The sequence below is a fragment of the Oryza sativa genome, chromosome 5 (assembly GCF_034140825.1).
Source record: "Oryza sativa Japonica Group chromosome 5, ASM3414082v1".
Lineage (NCBI taxonomy): Eukaryota > Viridiplantae > Streptophyta > Magnoliopsida > Poales > Poaceae > Oryza > Oryza sativa.
In genome coordinates, this window is record NC_089039.1 from 25689158 (window position 1) to 25713543 (window position 24386).

The 24386-nt window shown below is 45.0% G+C and overlaps 4 protein-coding genes and 1 non-coding gene across 5 annotated transcripts; 2 read left to right on the plus strand and 3 right to left on the minus strand.

Annotated features, from left to right (window-relative positions):
• Positions 1-3260: 3260 nt before the first annotated feature.
• Positions 3261-7392, plus strand: LOC4339316 (transcription factor VOZ1). The gene is made up of 4 exons (XM_015784923.3): positions 3261-3642; positions 3730-4140; positions 5667-6192; positions 6284-7392. The coding sequence occupies exons 1-4, from the start codon at positions 3376-3378 to the stop codon at positions 7003-7005; spliced, it is 1926 nt and encodes a 641-aa protein (XP_015640409.1). The 5' UTR covers positions 3261-3375; the 3' UTR covers positions 7006-7392.
• A 372-nt stretch (positions 7393-7764) lies between these two features.
• On the minus strand, positions 7765-9398 carry LOC112939030 (uncharacterized). The gene is made up of 3 exons (XM_066310938.1): positions 9200-9398; positions 8796-9124; positions 7765-8721 (listed from the first exon to the last, which is right to left on the minus strand). Exons 1-3 carry the CDS (start codon positions 9396-9398, stop codon positions 7765-7767), a joined length of 1485 nt encoding a protein of 494 aa, XP_066167035.1.
• Positions 9399-9689: 291 nt separating this feature from the next.
• On the plus strand, positions 9690-14241 carry LOC4339317 (uncharacterized). The gene is made up of 8 exons (XM_015782952.3): positions 9690-9825; positions 10872-10912; positions 11343-11447; positions 11557-11640; positions 12014-12048; positions 12507-12592; positions 13474-13539; positions 13881-14241. Exons 1-8 carry the CDS (start codon positions 9759-9761, stop codon positions 13913-13915), a joined length of 519 nt encoding a protein of 172 aa, XP_015638438.1. The 5' UTR covers positions 9690-9758; the 3' UTR covers positions 13916-14241.
• Positions 14242-14770: 529 nt separating this feature from the next.
• On the minus strand, positions 14771-14843 carry TRNAR-ACG (transfer RNA arginine (anticodon ACG)). The gene has a single exon. It is a non-coding gene; the product is annotated as a tRNA-Arg (tRNA).
• A 2071-nt stretch (positions 14844-16914) lies between these two features.
• LOC4339319 (uncharacterized) lies at positions 16915-17469 on the minus strand. The gene has a single exon (XM_015783406.3). The coding sequence runs from the start codon at positions 17397-17399 to the stop codon at positions 17040-17042; it is 360 nt and encodes a 119-aa protein (XP_015638892.1). The 5' UTR covers positions 17400-17469; the 3' UTR covers positions 16915-17039.
• Between the last annotated feature and the right edge of the window lie 6917 nt (positions 17470-24386).

Below are 24386 nucleotides of genomic sequence, written 5' to 3' on the forward strand. Positions count from 1 at the left end.
TGCATGCAGCATGCGTTCCATAGGATAATCGGACTTCGGAGAGAATTGATTTGCCATCTCATCAGACATCGCTGATAATCGGGGGGTCCCATGTTTATGGGAGTGGATTCTAATCTCTCGAGGAATATGTCTCCTCGGTACTTTTTCTATAAAAATTTCTGAAAAATAATTAACATGATGTGTATCGGGTCACCAAGAACCAAGTTCAGACGATTTACACATCGATAAAAAAAAGTAAACAATACGCCACTATTTATACGCTGAAAAGTTTTTTTTTAATATCTCGATGTGTGAGTTTAATTTGGACTTAAGATTATGTGGAGTTGTATAGATATGTTATATGAGTGTTGTTAACTTTTTTCAAAAAAAATTATAACCGTTTGGATGATTTTTAAGAAAACGAGAGGACATTTCTCAAGGGATGAAAATAGTTTTCCCATGCATGTTTTTGCATGAAATCGTTATACTTTCAGATGAACATATATCTCCTTGTTGATCTATGCATATATAATCTTCTTAATTGATCATTTCTTTTCACTGTTTCAGGGACGAAAAAAAGCCCTGGCCAATATTATTGAAATTGAGAGAAGGTAAAACATTTTACAACAAACATGGTTGTTGATGTACCGCCCGTTCAATGGGAGAAACGGGGCACCGCAAAGATAGAGCTACACAAATTACACACCCAGGCCAAGCTGCAACATCAATGATGCTCTTTAAACAGGTATTAGGAACACATAGAACTCTCCCAGGGATCACCGCATATTGCTTCAGGCTTTCTTCTGAGTAGAAGGGGATTAAGGAGATTGAGAAGATACGCAAAACGAGATGAGCCATTAGCTCATGATTAATTAAGTATTAACTATTTTAAATTTTAAAAATGGATTAATATGATTTTTTTAAAGCAACTTTTCTATAGATTTTTTTTTTTGCAAAAAACACATCATTTAGTAGTTTAAAAAACGTGCGCGCGGAAAACAAGACTCAATCTCCCCTATCACCCTGGAACGAACAGAGCCTAAGTCGTGTCTAGGATCTCTTCAATCACAATACCTCCCAAACCAGCTACTTGCCAAGCCCAACCATCCCTCCGTAGCACTCCAAGTCACTTCCGTGGGTGATTTAGTTGGTCCCTCATTGTGCGAAATTGCTAGTTCGCGACCGTGTCGCGCGTGGAGAGGGGGCTGCAGACAGCGCGTTGGCTCCCCTTTTTTCCCCTTTTTTTCGGTTTTTATTCGTACCTTCTGTTTTAGTTTTTTTTTCTGTTTTTTTCTTTCAGTATTTTTTCGGTTTTAATACGTACGTATGATAACTTTGTATACGTACAAATAATACGCGTATATAGAGTTTGTATACATGTATTTTTTGAGTTTTATACATAAGTATTACCAATTTTTTATACACGTATACCAAGTTTGTATACACATATATAAAGTTCGTATATACATGTATTTTTTGAGTTTTTATACAGACATATACCAATTTTTGTATACACGTATACAAAGTTTGTATACACATATATAAAGTTTATATACACGTATTTTTTAGGTTTTTTATACGTACACACAAACTTTATATACATGTGTTTATTTTTTTTACATTTAAAGTGTATACATATAAAAAAATTATATTTATATATACATACGTGTGTGTCTATATATATATATATATATATATATATATATATATATATATATATATATATATATATATATATATACACACCGTATAAATTTTGTATATACGTATACAAAGTTTATACGTATGTATATATAGTATGAGATAATCCATAAAATGCCATTGACAAGCGTCCAAGTCCCAGAAATGCCATCGACAAGTGTGAGTTCTAAGAAATGCCATCGTACAAACGATTTTGTCCCAAAAATACCATCGCCGTTAGGGTTCCGTCCATTCCACGCCGTTAAAGTTCTATAGGATGAACAGTGTATTTAACGGCGCGGAATGGACGGAACCCTAACGGCGATAGCATTTTTGGGACAATCACTTGTACGATAGCATTTCTTGGAACTCACACTTGTCGATGACATTTCTGGGACTTAGATGCTTGTCAATGGCATTTCATGGATTATCTCATATAGTATATACATGTGCTGTAGAGAAGAGAGACTAAGAGAGAAAAAAGTGACCGTGCGCCGCGCGGGGGGCGCGACTGGTCGCTAATCAGCGCCCCCCTCCCTCATTGTGTGCTCCATACCTAGAGTGCTCCATAAGATGGCATTACGTACATATCGATTTTAAAATTAAGGCAAAATTTATTACAAGACACTAACAAAAATTATGGTATTTACTAGCGGCATTGCAAGGATGTGAATTTACTCAAGGACACTAAAAAAAATATAGTAATTTGCTAGCAGACATAGTACGCATTATTTTATAATTTCCTACCAATTTGGAGAGAGAATTTTTGTAAATTGACAGCTTTGCCTATGGGATCAAATTTCTTTCCCAGGTATCTTGTTTGACCCAGCATAAGCTTATGTATGTCGGTAGCCGCCAACGACGCCTTGGTTCTGAGCCAATAAATCAAGTCATCTGCCCTTATACTATCATCACTTATCGGATGGCAAGAGTAGTCTGGCGGCATTGGGCCGCTAGGTGGCGGTGATTCACGCTACCTCTAGGTGGTGGAAGATCAGCATGGAGGTGGACACGATCCACGACTACAGGGGACATGAAGTCTTTTGGCTCAATTAACATTGCTATTTATTTGTTTTATTTAGATATTCTTAAAGTAGACTATTGATAATAATTGTATTTCTAGGATTTAAATTTATCCCAAAATAATTGTTACCATAGAGTACTAATTATCACATTAATTACTCTCCATTCAAATTTCTCCTTATTATACCCTTAATCACTCTTTCACTATTATTTATACCCCATTCAATGAGGGTCATTATAATCTTTCCTCTGAAATCTTAATATATGCTAAACAATTTAGAATTATAATTATTTTGGGATAGAGTACTAATTCGTAACAACGTGGGTTCGATAACTTATCCACAACAGTTAGTTTATCAAACTAATTCTGATCCGCTTGTTATAGACACACTATTAACAAAACGTTCATGGCTTTTATTCTGTACTCTATTCTCTATTGGTTTTTCAAGTCTGTTAAAGTGTTCTCAAGAACATAGTTCTACTTCTATCAAAAAAAAAAAAAGAACATAGTTCTACTTGTGAAATCTATATTTTCCATAAGCCATATATTGCGGTCAAAAAGGAAAGGAAAAGGAAATAAACCTTCTCAAGGACTTTGCTCACCAAATTTCGTCAACCGAAGGAGAGTCCTCTTCTTCGCCCACCAAACCCCATTCCAATCACACCGCCGCCGCCGCCACTTTGATCGGCAGGATGGCCGGCGATCCGGCCGCCGGCGGCGACGGCGGCCGTGGCTCCTCAGGCGGCAAGGGCTCGTCCCCCTCCTCCTCGCGGCACCAGCAGTTCCGCAACCTCGCCAAGACCCGCGTCGACGACCTCCAGGAGATGTTCTCCGGCCTCCAGTCCGCCCGCAAGGAGAGCCGCTCCGCCGACGCCGCCCTCCTCGAGGAGCAGGTCCACCACATGCTCCGGGAGTGGCGCGCCGAGCTCAACGTCCCCTCCCCCGCCTCCTCCCTCCAGGCAATCCCCCCAAACCCTAGCTTCCCCCCTTCCTCCTTTACTTGTGCAGTAGATTGATGCTGACTCCGAACTGTTGCGCCGCCGCAGAACTCTCAGTCGCAGGGTAACAACCGGGAGGCGTCGGATCCGCCATCGGAGACGCTGCGGTTGCTGCAGCTGGCCGGGGCCGAGGAGGAGGATGACGCCACCAGCAAGCTCGTGATGCCGCGATCGCCTATGCCGATGCAATCTTCTCATGAGGGCCATAATCTCAGCCCCGTGCTACAGGGGGGGACTATGGCGGGGGGAGCCGCTGAGCTGATGGTTCCCCGATCGCCGCTGCAGCAAATGCCATCTTCTCATCAGAGCCATGGGCATGGGCAGGATGGCGGCCAGAATCTGCAGGGTGAGGCTGTCATGGGAAGTACTGCTGCTACTGCTGCCCCGCATCTGGGTCAGGGAATGCAGGGCGATTGCGGAGGAATGGCTGGTGTTACCAATGCAATGTTCCATGATCAGGTATTGGATTTTAACAGGTCTTCTTTTCATTTCATCGATGAGTGGAAATTGTTTGATTCTGTGATATTGATCGTGTTAGGGAGCTTATAGGCAAGGCTATTCTGTCAGTGAGAGGTTTACTTTGTGTTGTTTGTGGAGTTCACCTTTATGAGCTTGCTCAATCGTTCGCTAATACTGTCAGATGCTTCATGCAATCCTTCGCAATATTGTAGTTTTGTTGAGGCAATTTAAACTAGCAGAATGGTTCATTGTGCTTTGTTATCCTTGTTGCATTTTAGGCTTGGGCATTCAGCCAAGCAGGACACACTTTTTTACTACATACAGCGTTTTTCTGCAACTGCCAACTATTCCTTAGTATTCCCCAGAAGAAGTTAATTGCTATTTTATATGTAAGGTATGAAAATGCATCTTTTAGCAGAACAATCCATTCGATTTGAACCATTAACTCTATTTGCAAATAACAGAATTGCTTTTCCGAGGCTTGGACTATTTACAATTCATTTTTCCTTTTCAATATATTTCTCCCAAAATTGTAATATAGCATGTGCCAATTTTGGATGTAAGTTTATGTATGCAAACTAACTTCATTCTGCTTTAGATGAGATTATTAGATCTGGCAATGACCTCTATTAGTGTGTTATTTGTCTAGTCTTGGGAGGAGCACAAGCCACCAGTCACAACTCGACAGTGTCTTTTTTTGTGTACTTCTTGATTTAACTTGGATGTCCAATGCTTGAGTGCTGTACTTAAGTATGCTAGCTTCAGCAAATCTACTGTTCAATGATGAGTAATGTGTTAGTGTGTTGTGTTATTTGTGTAGCTTTCTGAGGAGCACAAGTCCACAAAGTTTAACTTGTTCCATGGTTAACGTAAGTGTAAGTAGGAACTAATAATGGCCTCCTGAAGATGCATGTTGAGGCAGCGTGATATACCTTGCTCCAGTGAAACCAAATTTCCAAAATTTGTTTTATTTGCTAAATGTCTTTCTGAATTTCTGATCCAAATTGGTCGGTGTTCAAATTTTAGTTTTGTTAGGGTGTTCTCATTAGATGATGGATGAAACTGAGTTTACAACAATTATTCGAGGGAAAAAAACAAATGAATAAATATTAGAAAGTTGACAAGCTGATTTTAAAAAGTTTCCTTAGAAATGCTGATGAAGAAAGTTTCTGCAAAAATTGTACCATTTAGGAGCTTGGGAAGCATGGCCACAATAATCCATAATCCGTAAGCTACTGAGAATGCACCTAAAATGTTTCTTCTTTACCACCTAATGAAGACATATGTGTTTCAGGATATCTTTTTGATGCAGCTACGCTTTGTTTGTTTTGTGTGCCTTCGAGCATGCAAATTGTGAATCTCACAATGTGCTGGTCAGTATATGCATGCATGCTATCTGTTATCTGTATATAATATTTCATCTGTTTGGTGGTTGTAACCTGCACGTCCTGTTAGTGTTCATGTTGGTTTTGTTTTTTCCCTGCTGACTGCTTTTTGGGCTAAGTCTATGTTCCCTTTGATTGCAGCTGTACTATATAGATCATGAACTCAACATTGATGATTTTCTTCAAGATGATGATTATAAGATAAATCTTCCTGGCTCAAACCCAGACGGCCCCAATACCATGCAGGGGATTGGTCAGCTGGAACATCAACAGTACAACCTGCCATTAGATCTGCCACCTAACTCATTTGTTGATGCAAATAACTCTGCGCAGAGTTCTGGAGATGTTTTTTTCCACATGTCAGACTTGCTCACAACAATGTGCCCATCACCTTCTCAATATTTGGGGCCAAAATGTGCACTCTGGGACTGCGGTCGACCTGTTCGAGGATCAGATGAGTGTCAACATTACTGCAATCCTTACCATGCCGGTTTAGCTTTGAATGATGATGGCCTTCTAGGGACTAGACCTGTGATGCGTCCAAGGGGGATTGATTTGAAAGATGGCCCTCTGTTTGCTGCTCTTAGTGCAAAAGTCCAAGGAAAAAATGTTGGTATTCCTGTGTGTGAAGGGGCTGCAACTACAAAATCTCCTTGGAATGCACCTGGTAAGTTTGGCCATGTTACTTTTATCCCGTTGTTGAATAGTTATATCAGCATATTATTGTGCTAATTATTGTTTTCATTCTGTTCTGGCAGAGCTTTTCGATCTATCTCTTCTTGAAGGTGAATCTCTTAGAGAATGGCTATTCTTTGACACACCAAGACGGGCATTTGATAGCGGCAATCGGAAGCAAAGGTCATTGCCAGATTACAATGGCCGTGGATGGCATGAATCAAGGAAGCAAGTGATGAAAGATTTTGGAGGTCTGAAGAGGTCCTATTACATGGATCCACAACCATCCAGCAACTATGAGTGGCATCTTTTTGAATATGAAACCAATGATTCTGATGCTCTAGCGCTGTATCGGCTTGAGTACAAGTCTTCTGATACTAAGAGGAGTGTTAAATCAAAATTGGCAAGCAGTCCACTGAGTGAAATACAGCAGCAAATGGTCAGGCTTAGTGCAGACAGTCCTGTGGAAAGCAAACGGACTGCTAGGAGCAGGGCAAAGGCTAATCAAAAGGATAACAATTCAAACGCCTATCCAGCTCTCAATACCCCTGTTCAAGTCAGTGCTTCAAATGCTCATCAAACAATGTCTGTCAACACCCCTGATCAGGTCAATGTTTCAAATGCATATCAAACAATGCCTCTCAACACCCCAAATCAACCCGGTCCTTCTAATGCTTATCATGCAGCATCACAGATGGACCAGATGACGTTTCTGGATGGCAGTGTTGTTTATGGACCTCATCTTCCATATGGATACTCCACCGAAAGAAGCGATTTCTACTGGAACCCTAGTGACGGGACATGAAGATAGCATATTGGGTTTCATACATTCTACTGCATCTGTCAGCTGGGAATTTTAACAGCATCAGCTAAATTATGGGGCTCAACAGTGTGGCCCAAAAGTTTTCTGATTGTATGACCTCTTTTAAAGATGGCATGTTTGCAATACAGTGCTATACTTTGCATTAACACTTGACTGTAAAAATATATCCCAGCACGCCCTAGCTCCTGTTGATGGCAAGTTAAATGGTCAAATGGCTTTTACCAGGAACCAATGCTGCTGTGCTGGGTGTATTTTTAGCTTAGCCTGAAGCCTTATGAAGTTCTGAACTTCTGAAGGTTTCGTTTTATCCTTTGTATATACCCTGATTTTCTGAGGCGTTGTGGCATCCCAGATTTGCCTTTCCGTTTCCATATGCTTCATGTCGAATAACTCGACGCGCTGCTGTGGAAAATTAAGTTGCATAATATGTATAAGTAAAATGTATTTTTATTACTAAAACTAAAACAATTTGATACAATTTTGAGCCGAAAAATAATTAAGATTGCATGTTTTTATGAGAGAAGAAATAAGAGACAATTTAGACCATAAATATGTCATCCAAAGATTAGAAATAATTTGAATGATTGCTTAATGAGAAAAGAGAGAAATAACATTAATTACACTTAGTAGGGATGAGCTATGTAAGCATATATAAGTATATAGGATTAGGCAACACATTGGTTCCGTGCAAAAGAGTACATTTGGATGATTAAGCTAGTGAAAAAAAAGAAGGAAAAAGATTCATCCTTCTGCATTTGTGCATTGTCCCCCGTCTTCTTGCGATGGCCTCTGCTCCTCCTCGTACACGTTCAGCGGCATTGGCGCCTGGACCTCGCCGCCGTGCGTCGTCGCCGGCAGCAGCTGCATTGGCGCCTGGAGCTCGCCGCCGTGCACCATCGCCGGCTGGTCATTGTTCATCATCGGCGGCAGCTGCATTGGCGCTTGCGGCTGGTAGTTGTTCATCATCACCGGTAGCTGCTGCATCGGCGGTGGCGGGTCGTCGAACGGATCGAACACCCAATCGTCAAACGGCAGCTGCTGCATCGGCGCTTGGGCGATGTGCACCGGCGTCCACTGCGCCTGGTGCATGTGCATCGGCGCGTGGCCGCCGACGTGATGCACCGGTCGCCGCTGCGGTGGCGCTTGGCCGACGAGCACCGGTCGCCGCTGCACCGGCCGCGGCTGGAAGCTGTGCGCCGGCGACGGCATGCAGTTGTGCTGCATCGTCGGCCACCGCATCTGCGCGCGGTTGTTGTGCACCGGGAATCCTTGCTGAAATGGCGCGTGGCCGCAGAACGTCGTCGGCGGAGGCGGGAAGTTGTGCATGAGTGATAGCCCCTGCATTGGGACTTGGCGGTTGCCCATCGCTTGCGATGGCCCGCCGTCACATGGCGTCGACGGTGATGGTGGCAGCCACGGCCGCTTCGACGGCTGCTCGGCCACCGCCGCCGCCGCCACGGGCCTCTTGCCCGCCTGTTTCGCCGACCGCATGTCTCCCTCCGCCGCCGCCGCATCCGCATTGTCGCTGCCCTCCGCCGTCTCGGGACCCAAGTCGAAGACAGCGCAGGCTTCCGCCCACTCGTCGATGTCCTCGCCGCCGCCGCCGCCGCCGCGGACGACTTCGGCTTGCTCGCCGTCGTCTGCGCCTTTCTTCGGCGACGTGTAAATCCTGCACAACACGTACTGATCCAGCTGCCGCTGCAAGAACAAGCTCGATTTGAGCTACAGCGATTAACCCAAAAAAAAAAACAAGAACACAAGAGGCGGCTGACCTGGTTGCTGCTGCCGCCGGCGGCGGCGGTCTTGTCGAGCTTGTTCTCGAAGTGCGGGATGGTGAACTCGCGCATCAGCCACTTGGTCTTCTTCTCCGTCTTGACGGGGCCCTTGAAGTAGACGAGGCTGGTGACGCAGAACTTGACCCAGCCATAGCACTCCGTGATCGGGTCCTTCCCCTCCGTCTTCCCCGTCGACGCCTTCCACCGCCCGGCCTTGTCCTCCGTGCTCCGCGACGGCCGCTTCCCGTTCCTGTACTTGCGATCCCTCGGCGACAGGAAGTACCACCCCTCCTCGCCCTCGCCGGCGACGCCGCCGTTGCACTTCTCTGCACGCCATTGATCCGATCAAGATCACCAAGAAACAAGAACAACTCGATCAAAGAAGAAGAAGAGGAGCGCACCATTGATGAGCCGCTCCGGCTCGAACTCGTAGACGTTCTCCACGACGATGGCGGGGTTGGGCACGGGCGGCCGGCCCTGCAGCCGGGGGAGAAGGTAGTACTCCACGGCCTCCGCCTCCCTCGGCTTGAACCTGAACCCCATCTCCCCTCCGCCGCCGCCACCGCCGCCGCTACTCTCCCCCTTTCCTAATCCCGCCATGCCGATCGCGCGCTCTCGGACGCCGTGCCGGTCTCGAGTTCGTCGAGGAGACGACGCGGAAGCTTCGATTTCGCCGGGACGCCGAGGAGCTCGAGACCCTTCCACCTCCGTGTCGTCACCGGAAATCATTTTATACTCTCAAGAACACACACGAAGAAGAAGAGTTCGAGACGGTTTTTGCGGAGACCGGTCCGGGCCAGACCGGGAGACCGGTTTGGGCCGGATGGGCCCGGGCCGGTTCGGGCCCGGATGGCTCGGCCTATAAAAGGCGCCGCGGCGAGGAGGCGAAGCAGAAACCCCCGCCGCGGGAGGAGGAGAGCAGTCGCCGCAGTAGGGCTTACGTCGCCGCCGACGAGCTCCATGGCGAGGGGAAAGTTCAAGGGCAAGCCCACCGGGGAGCGGAGCTTCTCCAGCGAGGAGCAGATCGGTAAGCTACGAGGCGGCGGTGTGCCCCACCACCACCACCCTCCCCTCTCGCCGCCGTACGGCCGTTTGGCTCGCAATCCTCGCGCGTCGGATGCTTTTTGGGTTTAATAAGTAGGGAGATTTGGTTGCTTAATTGGAGTGTCACTGATCGACAGAGTTTGTGGGATGAATGATGCTTGGTGTTTCGCTTGAACGAGGTGGCTTGTTCCGGGCATAAAACCCTCCTTTTTTTTGAAGAGGGGGTTGGGGTTTTCAGATCGGGCGATCGGGAGCTTGTTGCTCTACCATCGCAGTGTTTGGTTTGATCCCACATTGTGTGTATTTCTTATTATTATTGAGAATTTGTCATGGTTTGCAAGCAGTTTGTGCTTTGTTTTGTGGGAGAGAGGAGGGTTTAATTTGTTCTTTTAGGTTTGAAGTATTGTTTGTTTTTCACTGTTCTATTGATGTCTCTCGTAGTAATCCGTGGGTATGTTCATCCATCCAGATTCCTAAGGCTCGTGGTTTGCGGAATCGGCTATGAAGAGCTCGGTGTAACTTGTAGAATTGTTGTGTTTATGATTTTTTGAGCACTTTGCCAAATTTTTAACTGCTGGACAATCAAAGAAGAACTTGGTGTTGAATAATCAAGAAGAAAGTGTGCGCGTGTAGGGATTCGAACACGGGACCTTGGGGTAGAGAGATGCACTTGATAGTGCTGTGGCAAGGGGTGTGTGGTTTCAACCCCGAGGTCTTGTGTTCAATCCCCAACACGTTCACAATTTCTTAAAAAATATATTTGGAGGGATGTCTCTCCCTCCAAATCTCGTTTCTTTTTTGGGACCATGGGGATGAAACCACACACCCTGCCACGACGCTAGCATTAAGTGTAGTATTTTGAGAATTAAGATGGAACTTTGGGCGTCATGTTGAGTGTCATTTATTTTTGATATCTCACGAATTTGGAGCTAGTTGCTTGCTGCCTCTGCATCCTAATGGAATAGAAAATGGATAGTTTTTACACTATTTGATCAATGTTTTGAGCTTATTTCTGTATTTTGAATGCAGCTGCCGGTACTTCAGCAGGTCGTCCAAAGAACTTTAAGAAGGTTCATTCATGCCCTTTTCTTTTCTACCTAGTTATTGATATTAAACATAACATTTAGCTTGCTTCGTTATTTCTCTCTTATGCTGTGCAAACATATAAAATTTTTGGCTAGGCTGCAAGCCTATAAAAAAATACTACTTATTATTAAATTGTTCTGCTACTTTTTTTTTGGACCAACTTCTCTTTTCATTACCATGATAAATCAATGGATTTCTGATCAATAACCAATTACCATAGTGGCATAAAGCATTTCTAGCCTCTTTGGAGTCCTGTAAAAGCATTTTTTTTTGTCAAATTGTGTTGAGACTTGAGCCCCACAGTCTTAGCTATAATTTTGCTTTGAACCAAGGTGTGCATGTCATAATGTGCTTATGATTTGATAAACTGATATGCTGCTTGTTGCCACTGTCTTGTATCATTAAATCAAATAGAAGCAATCTGAAAAGGAGGTATATGATAGAAGGCAAGAATCAGATGAGGAATATGATAGAAGCCAAGAATCAGATGAGGAAGAATCTGACAACTTCCAGAAGAACGTAAGACATTGTCCTGCTGAAAGCATGCATTTGCCCTCCTTTGACCCTTCATTGTCTAAACTATTTATTTCTTATGTGATAACTGTTCTATTTTTCAATATTATATCAGAAACATAAAGGCACTGAAGGTCTTATCGAGATTGAGAATCCAAACCTGGTGAAACCAAAGAATATAAAAGCCAAGGACATTGATGTAAGTCAAATATTTGTTTCTGTTCATGATGGAGGTAGTCTGGTAGCGATGCAGTTCTGAGGGGAAGAACATTTACAGGTCACAAGTTATATACAGAGTTAGACTGTACGTCTGCTTTAGTAATAGATTTAGCTTTTTTTTGTGTCAATTCTATTGAGTGAGGTGCACAAGTGAATATTCAGTAAAGTTATGCTAGAATGAGTGATTTTACTCCATGTACTTACCATGCCTTTCAGAATGTTATCGTCCTTGTACTTCATTGTATGTGTGGGCTTTGTGATACTGCTACTGTTATACTCTTTTCAATTAAGTGTACAAATTTGATTCATTTTTGTGTTTATATGACTACTTGACTAATTTTGCTCTGGTACAGATTGGTAGGACATCTGATCTCTCCAGGCGTGAAAGGTGGGTTTGTGTACTATGCAATGCTCCTGTCAATTTAAAAGTATTTTTCCTTCATGTGTAAATTAAGTGAAAAATATAATGTTGAATGTCAACAGCATAGGTGTAAGTTTATAAGGACTGCCTACAGTTGACATCATAGAGGGATGGCTGGTAGGACCATCTCCTCTCAGGATTGTTTTCAAACAATGCTGAAGAAAAGTATTCCAATAATATTTTACACTACGATTTGTTGATATTTTTCATGTCCATGAGTCATCTTCATTGCATTTTATCTTCCTGTTTTTAATTAAGTACAATCTGCAGTCATTATTTTGAAACATTATTGGTAACAAAATGATCCTGATCCTGACCCTGACATCATTTATGGAAAATATAAAGCAGTTTTCATAATCCTTATAAACACATCAGAATGCATCGTTGCCATATTCAGCACTTTTACAAACTTTTTCCTGTTGCAGAGAGGAGCTTGAAAAACAGAAATCTCATGAGCGTCACATGAAGCTCCAGGAGCAAGGGAAAACTGAACAGGCTAGGAAAGATTTAGGTGAGGACCTAAGTAACAAATGTTTATGGCTATTCTGTGACACCATCCTTCTATGGTTTGAACTATACTTCCTCCGGTTCTATAATTTTTGATGTTTTAACTATGACACAGTCTCTTAAATATCTTTGAGGTTCTTTTATCATAATATATACAATTATAGTACTTCCTCCATTTCAAAATGTATTACATCGTTGACTTTTTGCATAACGTTTGACCATTCGTCTTATTCAAAAAAATAATTTAAATATCATTTGTTGTGACTTGTTGTATTATCAAAAATATAATCTTAACTTATACTTTTACATATTCATATTAAATTTTTGAATAAGACAAATGATCAAACTTTGTGCAAAAAGTCAATGGCGTCATACATTTTGCAAAGGAAATAATACTTTGTAAGACAAATTTATATATGTTGTTATAGTGCCTTTAAACTAAATATTTTTAAAGTTACTAATAGTCAAAGTTATAAAAGTTTGATCTCTATTTTTAGATATTGGTTTGTTTATGCTTGGATCTTGCAGGTTGTGCTCATATTTTCTGTCGAGTTCATGTAACTACACAAGTAAGAGCTTTGAAGGAATGATCTGTCATTTGACAGCCTAAACTAGTATATGGTTTTAGCATACCAGCATTAGGAAATGATGACCCACGTCATGCTATTTGCCCTTTCATCAACCAGAACCTCTTTTAAGAAATAGATACAATTCCTCCTTTGCATGTGTGTATATTTTATATTTTAGTGCAAGTATGTATGTGACTATGTGTTGTTCCATATTTCGTATGTGATGCATACTATGCTACTTTTCTTTTATTCGAGCGCAGTTACTTATCATAATCTCAAACAATCATGATATTAACTTGCCCTTTTCCAACTATAGAGCGTCTTACTTTGATACGCCAACAGAGGGCGGAAGCTGCAAAGAAGCGTGAAGAGGAAAAGGCTGGTATGTGTCTTTATCTGTTAGAAGCAAGTTTATTGGAACTTTAGAAGATTCAGATCTTAGTCTAAGTATCTTCATAAACCCAGAGCAGCTGCTATTAGTTTGTTTTGGCATGTTTTTCCATTCATCCACCCATAGCGGCTAGTTACCTAACGTTCCTCGGGAGTTGGCCATATTTGTACGTCAACTAAGAGTGACAAGCGCAATCTTACACTGACACTAACTTTTCCTTCACGTCCTTAAGCCATACAAAACTTAGTGATTGTAACTTGTAGAATAAACTGTTTGTTTCTGCCCTACCACAAATTACATGCTGATGTTTTTTGTACTTTTACTATTGACAGCCAAGGACGAGAGGAAGGCTGAGGCGCGCAAGTGACCTGCCAAGCTATTGGAACAAGAAAGAATTTTGACCCGAGCTGTGATAGCTCAACGTTACCTTCCTATGCTTCTGAATTCTGATATCACTTGAACTCCCCTATATTTATTTACCGTAGGAATAGTATGCAGTAGTTATGTAAAGTGGTTGTGGTCGACCGCCACGGGTAGATGCGACTTTTGAGCTTGGAGAGGTAGTAGGAACTTGGTGGTAGCAACTTTGGTGAACAATTGTCTACTATTTGTCCTCATGCCGCGGTATTTTCGTTATGGTATTTTAGACTGTTAATGATCAATCTTTCGATAAAATGAATACTATTATCACTCTGCTATGGACTGAACAATAGCATTGCAAAACAGTATTCCTTGGGCTGTCGAGTCCTTTACTCGGTCCCAAACAAGGTTTGGCAAAAAAAAAAAAAGGTTATTACTTCCTCCGTTTTCAATTAACTGAGGGTGTGTTTGGATAATGGGAAATGATGGGTGGGATTGGGATTGGGAAATGAATGAAGGGTTAGGGATTAAATGGATGAGGGAGAATGAAAGGTTAAGATTTAAAGAGGGGTGGGAAATCATTTCCCTTAGACATTTGGTTTTGATTCTGGTATTTAAACTTTGACCACTAATTAACCACACTAACAAAAAGTGACAGATAAGTTTCATAATTACATTTATGATATAGCACACTTTGTTAACATGACTTGTCGATATTATTCTCAAAAGAAGACCAGTGGTCAAAATTTTAAGTAATTTTAAAACGGAAGGAACGGGAGCTTTTGTTTAATAAAAAGAAAATGTCTTCAACTCAAACGGGGAAGGAGAAGGCCGCAAACCCCAAAAAAATATTTTTAAGAAACGACTCCGCTGGGGATCGAACCCAGAATCTCTGGTTCCGTAGACCAGCGCCTTATCCATTGGGCCACGGAGTCCTTATGAAATGCGAATTGTAGCAAATGTTATTATTATTATTTTTATTTTATCTCGATTTCCAACCGATATATTTTATTAGAAAACTTTATATTTATAAGATAATTTAAAATATAATATAAATTTATACTTTGTGTTTATAATAATTAAAATTAAAATTCAATTAATACTTTCTTATTTGCTGTGTCCTGACTCTCTTTATTTTTATCTTCAACACCAATTAAAGCTACTATTTATGATTTCTTCATCCTTCAGTGCGTAGCCTAGGGCGCAAGATCCTAGATCCAAGTAATCATGTGGATGGCTAGAGCGACTACATCTATACTCTACTGAAGCTTGGAGATTTCTCCTGTTAATAACAGTCCATAGTCGTCATTCTGGACCAACAACACAATTTATGGCACACTGGTGTCGTCATAGCCTCCTAGCCCAGACCGCCTCAAGTTTTAATGCCCTTGATTGATTCCTGGATCCAAGCAGTGCTTCTCCTCAGCCAGTGCACACCAGCCACTACTATACCTGCATCTGCATCTGCAAATGGTGTAGTACGAATTCAGAATTCAGAGTTAGCATTGACACTGCACCAATCTCCAGCACAGCTCCGGGTCCAGTTTAGCTGTTTAGGGTGTGTTTAGTTCACACCAAAATTAAAAGTTTGATTGAAATTGGAACGATGTGACGGAAAAGTTAGAAGTTTGTGTGTGTAGAAAAGTTTTGATGTGATAGAAAAGTTAGAAGTTTGAAGAAAAAGTTTGTATCTAAGCTCAGCCTTACTCCAATGATTTTCGCACAGTGCCTGAACATTCCAGCGCCACAATAATCACAATCAGACCAAAAACACATCCACATGCTAGAGATTATCCACGAGTTCTTTTAAAACGCAAAAATCCTGCCCCCCTGATCATGCATTCATGCATACTGTTGCTACAGCTCCATCGACCATTTCGTTGACACATACTGAAAATCCGTTGTAATGAGACTGAAGCGTCAATGGCATTGTCGCCTATAGAAGACGTGGTTGTCTCAGACCACGACGTCGCAACAAACAGTCACCTTAATTAGAGACCACTGTAAAGGCAGTACTTAATTTTGAGATTAGGACTTGCTGACTTGCTGTGGTGTGGTTGATTTGTGGACATTATTTCCACCATAAAAACGTAGCAGTACTAATGTACAATCATTTGGTTAATTTTCAGAACATAAACAAGAGAGCTAGTCCTCGGTAAGGACTTAAGGATAAGAAAAAGTTTCAGACTTGATCATGAGTGAGAGGAAAGCAATGACAATGCTTTGTCTCTGGAGGTCTAGCTGCTAGTTATTAGTACTGGTACCAAATGCTCGAGCTTTGCTCTTGCCACAAGCAACGTCATGGGGGAAAGTTCAGTCAAGATCAAGATTGGATATATATGTATCTAAGCAGATTCAGTCAAGATCAAGATTGGATATGCAGCTAAGCAGATTCAGTTGGGAAAGAAAGGTTGTCCTCGTCGAGACAGATATTTCCATGAACAGGCGACAGCACAGCATCACCGGTGCCAAAAATTGAAGGCGATTTTCATTGCGATTCATTCAGTTCAGCACGGTTGAGACTAAATTCTGGCTGGATCACTCTGATTATTGGCGTAGGCAAGCTGCCTTTTTATCTCGTCCATGATCAGGCCATGATTAATGCGTGCTTTTTCCTCGAGTGGTTCATCTGCATGACTGCATCGCATTGCTTTTAACCCACTTTTGTTTAAAAAATGTTACACCGTCCATGATTCCAACCATTTCTTCCCTTAATTATCTTCTGATGAAATTTTGAGTAAGCTCACAGCTGGAGCAATCGACTGACAGTTCTTCTCATAGCAAATTCAGGTTCTTGATTCTGGTATAGCAATAGCATACTACAGAGTACTGTCGAAATTAAATGCTGGTCTTCGAAGTCAGTCGAGCCAGCTACCAATTTATCAATGAAATGTTACCATTACTCGATATGTACGTTAATTATGCTAATCCAGTTCATAGCAACAAATCAAGGAGAATCCATATATCTCCTCTGTACCTGCAAAGATTCTGGTGAAGTCATCCACGAAAATCAACACTTCAACTACCATTTCAAGAACAGAGCTAATTAATAGCTACAAGCGAACCACCAAATAAAAAAGAAGGAAAAAAGAAACAAAAAAAGGAAAAGAAAAGATCAAGAAACCCTCTAGCTAGCTAGCTCCGGCGACCGGCGGCGGCGCTTGGGCGGAGGCGGCGTAGTGGGCGCGTCGGCCGTCGTCGAAGTTCTTGGCGTAGCTGGCGGCGTCGTAGTGGAAGGTGGTGGTGGCGGCGGCCATGGCGCCGCCGTGCCTGCTGCCGAGGCTGCAGAAGCTCCTGCTCTCCCGCACCAGCCTCCTCAGCAGCCGGCTCCACGCTCGCCGGCCGCCGTCGTCGCGGCCGGCGGCGGCGTCGCGCGAGAGGAGGTGGAACCGCGCGGGGCTCCTCTGCACCGCCGGCAGCCACGCCGGCGAGCCCATGCAGCCGGCGAAGTAGGACGACTGCGTCATCGGCGTCGACGGCTCGGTCTCCATGGCTCGCTCGCTGCCTCGTCCAAGCGATCGAGAGATGTGTGTGTGTGTGAGAGAGAGAGAGATTGTGAGCGAGAGAGAGAAGCTTGGAGGTGGTTAGTTTATATATGGAGTTTTATAGCGAGGGAGATGAAATGGATTAGGAATGGAGAGAGTGGAAGAGTTGATGCGGGTGGCCGTGCAAGCCCGTACCCGCTAATATATTCGGATCCAACTTGCGACTAGGGAAAGTGGTTTTATCTCTCGAGTGGATATTATTGTTTCTTACGTGTCATCTCAATAATTATATAATTATAAAAAAATTCATAGATTAATATGGAATATATCACTCTATAGTACATGTTTAAATTCAACTTCTATAAATTACAATAAAAATAATAAATATAAACGAAAGTATATTAACTATTTTTAGTTTTCCTTTTTTGCAACCTTACCGTTTGAATTTAGCATTATATGTTTGTGTAGTGATATATTTCATATTGATCTATGCTTTTATTTTTAAGAAAATATATATGTCTATTTAGGTGACATGTAAAAACCGAGAAGATATTCTATAGGGAGATGAAAATCCAATTCCTCCCATGCCAATATACGGGAAAGTCAGAGGATTTACATGTGTAAAGTCAGAGAGCTACAGTACCGTGACTTTGGGAATATTTCTAGCCGTCTGATCCACAGCGAACGAACAAGATCGATCGCTACAGTAAATCGGTGAATAGTAACTATAAACAGTATTTTCGCACTGTTTACTACAGTAAAACTGCAAATCACTATTTCACACTGTAGCAACAGACTCATTTTACTGTGCATGTCTGCCGTTCGCTTCAAAAGTCAGAGGAGTCGCTTCCAAAGTCAGAGGATCCCAATCCCAATATGCAATATTGAAGGAGTACTACTACTGAGATATATGCAATGTAATTAATTACTGGAACTATATTCATTTATCGCACAAAATTATTAAAATATATCACTTCACATACGTGCAAGTTTAAATTTGACTTTAAGTTATAAAATACTTTAACTAATGCATGTATATTCACAACCAACTTTAATTTCTTTATTACAATTTGTAGAAATCAAATTTTAACTTATATGTTTATGCAATGATATATTACATATTAATTATCCTGTAATTTTTTTTAGATTTTTTTATAATCATTTAATTAATATGCAATAAACAACTAGATTTTCACTCGAGTGATTTAAGAGAGATTTCCATACTACACACTACACTTCTTACTCTAAGGTGCAAACATACACACCACTACAGACGCACATTAACAGCGTCTCTAACATAGGTGCCGGTGATAACCTTCCTATATTTCTTTTTGTCGAAATTGAAACTCACGGATCCAATGGTCCTCCTAATTGTACATGTTTACTTCTCAATTCTGAAGTTATTAATCATGATTAAGCATATCACATAAAAACACTAGCCAGATTTGCTACTGGCATTAAAATGTTATTATGCTAGTGCTGAATATTTCAGTCCTAAGGTGATTTGAAGTAGCTGTGAATTTGCTCTGTTGTGCAGTAGTTAAGTGTTTGTGTGGCTCCTTGCTGGAAAGTTGATCGTGCCATCATTAGCTGCAATCATTGTAAGAGCTTAAATGCATATAATTAGTGAGAGGACCACCACAGTCATGGCACTTGTGGAGATTATGGATATCCCATATCTACACGGCGATGATATTTGAACTGAATATAGGATACCGAATATAGATAGAATATCTTATGTGTATCCTGGGTTTGTTTCTTAACTTGTACATCAAGGAAACACCTTGAGACTTAGTCGGTCACGACTGTATTTTATCTGTATTTACATATTCCGTTAGGGATATAGATTATCTTTTGTAACACGGACTCTTTCCCATATATAAGGGGGGTCCGGGTGCCTCTAGGGGCAGATGTTGATTTTCTCTAAATCATACAATCAATAACACACTCGGCGGATTCATCCCCGGACAGGAGTAGGGTATTACTTCTTTTATAAGAAGGCCTGAACCTGTATAAATCCTTTGTCTCCAAACCCATACACTTTTCTAGCTTGATAGCCACCCCCTTTTATTATTGCCGAAATCTAGTTTCGACAGTTGGCGCGCCAGGTAGGGGTAGCGTCAAGCTTTTCGCCGATCAGTGCAATGGGTCCCATCTCCGGCATCGACGACCTCGTCTTCCCACCCGGGCAGACGTTTCGGTTCGGCAGCCTCGACTTCGTCACCAACAACTTCGGCAAGATCTCTCTCCTTGACTCGGAATCGGACCAGTCGGGAGAGAACCGGATCTCAGTCCCGTTTGGATTCCCAAACGCGGCTGAAACCTACTTCAAGACCATCTCAATCGAGTCGGCTTCAAACCACTCGGCTGAGATCGCATCTTCTCCAACGACACCAGATCAAGATGATGGGGCTTACCCACCAGTCCTGATGAAGCTCCCCGACGATTTAGCGGCCGTCTCCACCACGACAGCGTCTTCATCCCGTAGGCCTAGGCGGAAGTCGGCTTCAACACCGATTTCGCCTAGCTTCAGGGAAGTCGGCGTCATCCTCCAACCACTCGGCACGGTTTCGACGGATCAGCTGGATGACTACAACAGCTCTCCCACCGTCGACTCACGTCCTACTGACATTGTGGAGTACGACGAATTTAGTTCTCGCTACAACGACTTCGACGACTTCGACGGAAGCCTAGATGACAACTACACCCCTCTCTACTTTGGCGTTTTCATGGCCAATAATGAGACGGAGGAGCAACGCCAAGCCCGGGAGACCGAAGAACGTCGCCGACTGGAGGAGGAGCATCAAGCACAAGAACAAGAACGGCTACGGCGTGAGCAGCAGGACCGTGAGCGGACCGCGAAGGAGGCTGAGGATCGACGTCATCGAGCTTTGGAAGCAGGGCGCCGAGCGCGTGATCTCATCGGCCAGCAAGATGTCGAAGGGACACCGGTTTTCCGCACCCCTCAACAGAATGCGGTTGCCGCGATCACCCTTCTCGACACCCTCCTCAACCAAAACGAGCTCAATCAATCCGACCACGTCGTCAACATCTTGAACCAGACGAAGACCATGATTGCGGCTTCGGTCCCAGTTAACTCCGAAAGCGTCCACACGCCGACTGGCAGCCGAGTTCCCCACTTCCGATCTCATGACTACCGTCATCCAAGCCTCAGCATCACCGGCGCAGGATCCAACCGCAGGAGCAGGGGTCACGACGAGCGGTCTGTTCACTCACCTCCCGACCTTCGTAGGGAGCGCCGAGTGGAACGGCCTCGCTCACCACCTCGTCGCCGCCCCATCGATCTTCGCGACACGATCATACAGCGCCGAGCAGCTCGAGGCTACCATCACTCGCCGGACCGCCACGACGACGACCTTGACGGAGTAGCAGCCTTCACCGACGACCTGCGTCGAGTGGATTGGCCAGCCGGCTTCAAACCGACTGGAATAGAGAAGTATGACGGCACCACTAACCCCGAATCGTGGCTTACCGTCTACGGTCTCGCAATCCGCGCAGCAGGAGGAGACAACAAGGCCATGGCGAACTATTTACCAGTGGCTTTAGCGGATTCCGCCCGATCTTGGCTCCATGGATTGCCCCGTGGTACAATTGGATCTTGGGCCGAACTACGCGACCACTTCATCGCCAACTTCCAAGGCACCTTCGAGCGTCCCGGCACACAATATGATCTCTACAACGTCATTCAGAAGTCCGGAGAATCCCTTCGAGATTACATCCGGCGATTTTCTGAACAACGTAACAAGATCTCCGACATCACCGACGACGTCATCATCGCCGCGTTCACCAAAGGGATTCGCCACGAAGAACTAGTCGGCAAGTTTGGGCGTAAGCCTCCCAGGACAGTCAAGCTCATGTTTGAAAAAGCCAACGAGTACGCCAAAGCTGAAGACGCCGTCACCGCATCAAAGCAGTCGGGTCCCAGTTGGAAGCAAAACAAGGGTACGCCGGCTACGGGAGGAGGTGGAAGTAACAATCATAAGGACCGCAAGCGTAAGCCTGCGGAACTTGTTGCAACCGCCAGTCACTCTTCTCGACAGCGTTCGCGCGTCAACACGTTCGACAAGATCATGAACTCCCAATGCCCGCACCATCCTAACTCCAACCACGTGGCCAAAGATTGTTTCGTCTACAAGCAATTCGCGGATCAATACACCAAGACTGCACGGAAGAACTCTGACGAAGAACAAAGCACGTCGAGGAAGAAGGACGACGGCGACACCCCGGCAGGTTTTCAAGATCACCGCAAGGAGCTCAACCATATCTTCGGCGGCCCCCTGGCTTATGAGTCTAAACGGAAGCAGAAGTTGACTGAACGGGAGATCAATGCTGTTCAGCCCGACACGCCCCAATATCTTCGATGGTCAGAGATCGCAATCAAGTTTGACCGCTCGGATCATCCTGACCGAGTGGTCCACCCGGGGCGGTACCCCCTGGTACTAGACCCAGTGGTCCGTAATGTCAAGCTTCGCAGAACCCTCATCGACGGTGGCAGTGCACTCAATATCCTCTTCGCCAAGACCTTGGATGATATGCAGATTCCTCGCTCCGAGTTAAAACCAAGCAATGCGCCTTTTCACGGAGTGATTCCAGGATTATCCGCAACTCCACTCGGCCAGATCACCCTCCCGGTCACTTTCGGCACTCGGGAAAACTTTCGCACAGAGAATATCAGCTTCGAAGTCGCCGATTTCGAGACAGCTTACCATGCCATACTCGGACGCCCGGCGTTAGCCAAGTTCATGGCCGTCCCGCACTACACTTACATGATGATGAAGATGCCTGGTCCCCGAGGAGTGCTATCCCTACGGAGTGACATCAAGCAAGCCGTCACATGCGACAAGGAGAGTTGCGACATGGCTCAAACCCGCGAGATGACGTCTGCCCGAGAGGATATCCGACTGGCTGCAGCCACGGCGAGCGAAGGAGAAATACCTGCTACCAAGACTTCAAAAAGTGGAGAAACCGAAGCCAAGACTAAGAAGATTCCCCTAGATCCCTCTGATCCTACTAAAACTGCTGTAATAGGCGCCGAGTTAGATTGTAAATAGGAAAGCGCGCTCATCACCTTTCTTCAGAACAATAAAGATATCTTTGCGTGGAAACCATCTGATATGCCCGGTATTCCTAGAGAGGTGATTGAGCACTCCTTACATGTCAAAGAAGATGCCAAGCCTATCAAACAACGACTCCGCCGATTCGCACAAGACAGGAAGGATGCGATCAAGGAGGAATTAACCAAGCTGTTAGCAGCAGGCTTCATCAAAGAAGTCCTTCATCCCGACTGGCTGGCAAACCCGGTTTTAGTTCGGAAGAAAACAGGGCAATGGCGCATGTGTGTTGATTATACCGACCTCAACAAGTCTTGTCCCAAAGATCCTTTTGGGTTGCCTCGCATTGACCAGGTAGTTGACTCAACCGCCGGCTGTGAGCTTCTCAGTTTTCTGGATTGCTACTCGGGGTATCATCAGATCCGACTGAAGGAATCCGACTGCTTGAAGACTTCATTCATCACGCCCTTTGGAGCTTATTGCTATGTCACCATGCCGTTCGGACTAAAAAACGCAGGAGCAACTTATCAACGTATGATCCAAAGATGCTTCTCAACGCAGATCGGCCGCAACGTTTGTCACGCCCTGAAGTTCCCCTCCCTTGCTCTAAAATCATAAAATAAATTGTCCGAAGAAACTGTTTAATTTAACCTAGAGAGAAACCCTAATTTAATAAATGCAAATAATAATCGGAATGGACATGTGGAATTTTTCTTGAGTTCTACATGTCGAAATTCATTAACAGGATTTTTAGTGAAATTTTCAGAGCTCTAGAAATAATTTTAACCAATTAAAATGGAGCAAGTGCAATTTTAAATTCCAGGGAAATTCCTTTTTTTCTTTTTCTTTTTCTTTTTTCCCCTCTTTTTCCTCCTTTTTGCGAAATGGGCCGTCGGCCCATTTCCCTTTTCCTTCCCCCCTCCTCCTTGCTGGGCCGGCCGCAGGCCGAGGCCCAGCCCAGTAGCCGGCCGCCCGCCTCCCTCCTCTCGGGGTCGCCGACAGGTGGGGCCCACCTGTCGGGCCCGTCTCCCACCTCCCGCCGACCCCGGCGCGCCGCCGCGCCCGCAACGGCTGCCGCGCCCACGCCTCCGCCACTCCCGGGCCACGTCGGCCACGTCCGCGCGTGCGCCGCGTTCCCCGCGCCCGCTCCCCTCTCTCTCCCGCTCGCGCCCGCGCCCGAGATGGCCGGGATTCGAATTTCGAATCCCGCCTCTCTCTCCTCCCCACTCCCCCACGTCGGCCGTCGAATCCCGCCGCTCCCGGCCACGTCCGGTTCCCCCATCCCCTATTTAAGCATCGCCGGCACCCCCTCTCGCTTTTTCCCCATTGCGCCGACCTCTCCCGAGCTCCCCATCGCCTCCGCGCCGTGCAACCACCCGCCGCCGCCGCTTTTGCTACTCCGGCCGCCGCTAGCCGCCGCTAGGCTCGCCGCCGTCTCACGCCGTCGCCGCCGTTAGCTTCGCGCGGCCGAGGTCCACCTCGTCCACCCCTCCTCCGTCGAGGTTCGTCGCCGGAGCCCTCATCTCCACGCGCACGGGTGAGCGCCACCTCTACCGCCGCCTTCGGCCATGGATCCCGATCGCCATGGTCCATCTCTCTCTCTCTAATCCCTCTCTTCTCCTTCCTTAGGGCACGCCGAAGCTCGTCCGCTAGCCGACGCCGTCCTCCCGTGGCTTGCCGTCGCCGTCCGCCATCGCCTTCCTCCGCGCCGGCCACCCTCGGTGAGGCATCCCCTCCCTTCTTTTCCTCTTCCTCTCCTCCTAGAGCCGCTAGCCGCCGCTTCGAGTCGTCGGCCGTCGCCTTCGACTACCGCCGCCGTTTCCCGTGCCGCCGGTAGCCGCCGTCGTCGCACGCGTGCCGTCGCCGTTTAACCCAGCCGGCCGGTCGGCTTTGATGCCGAGCCGCGCCGGCGGCCGCATTT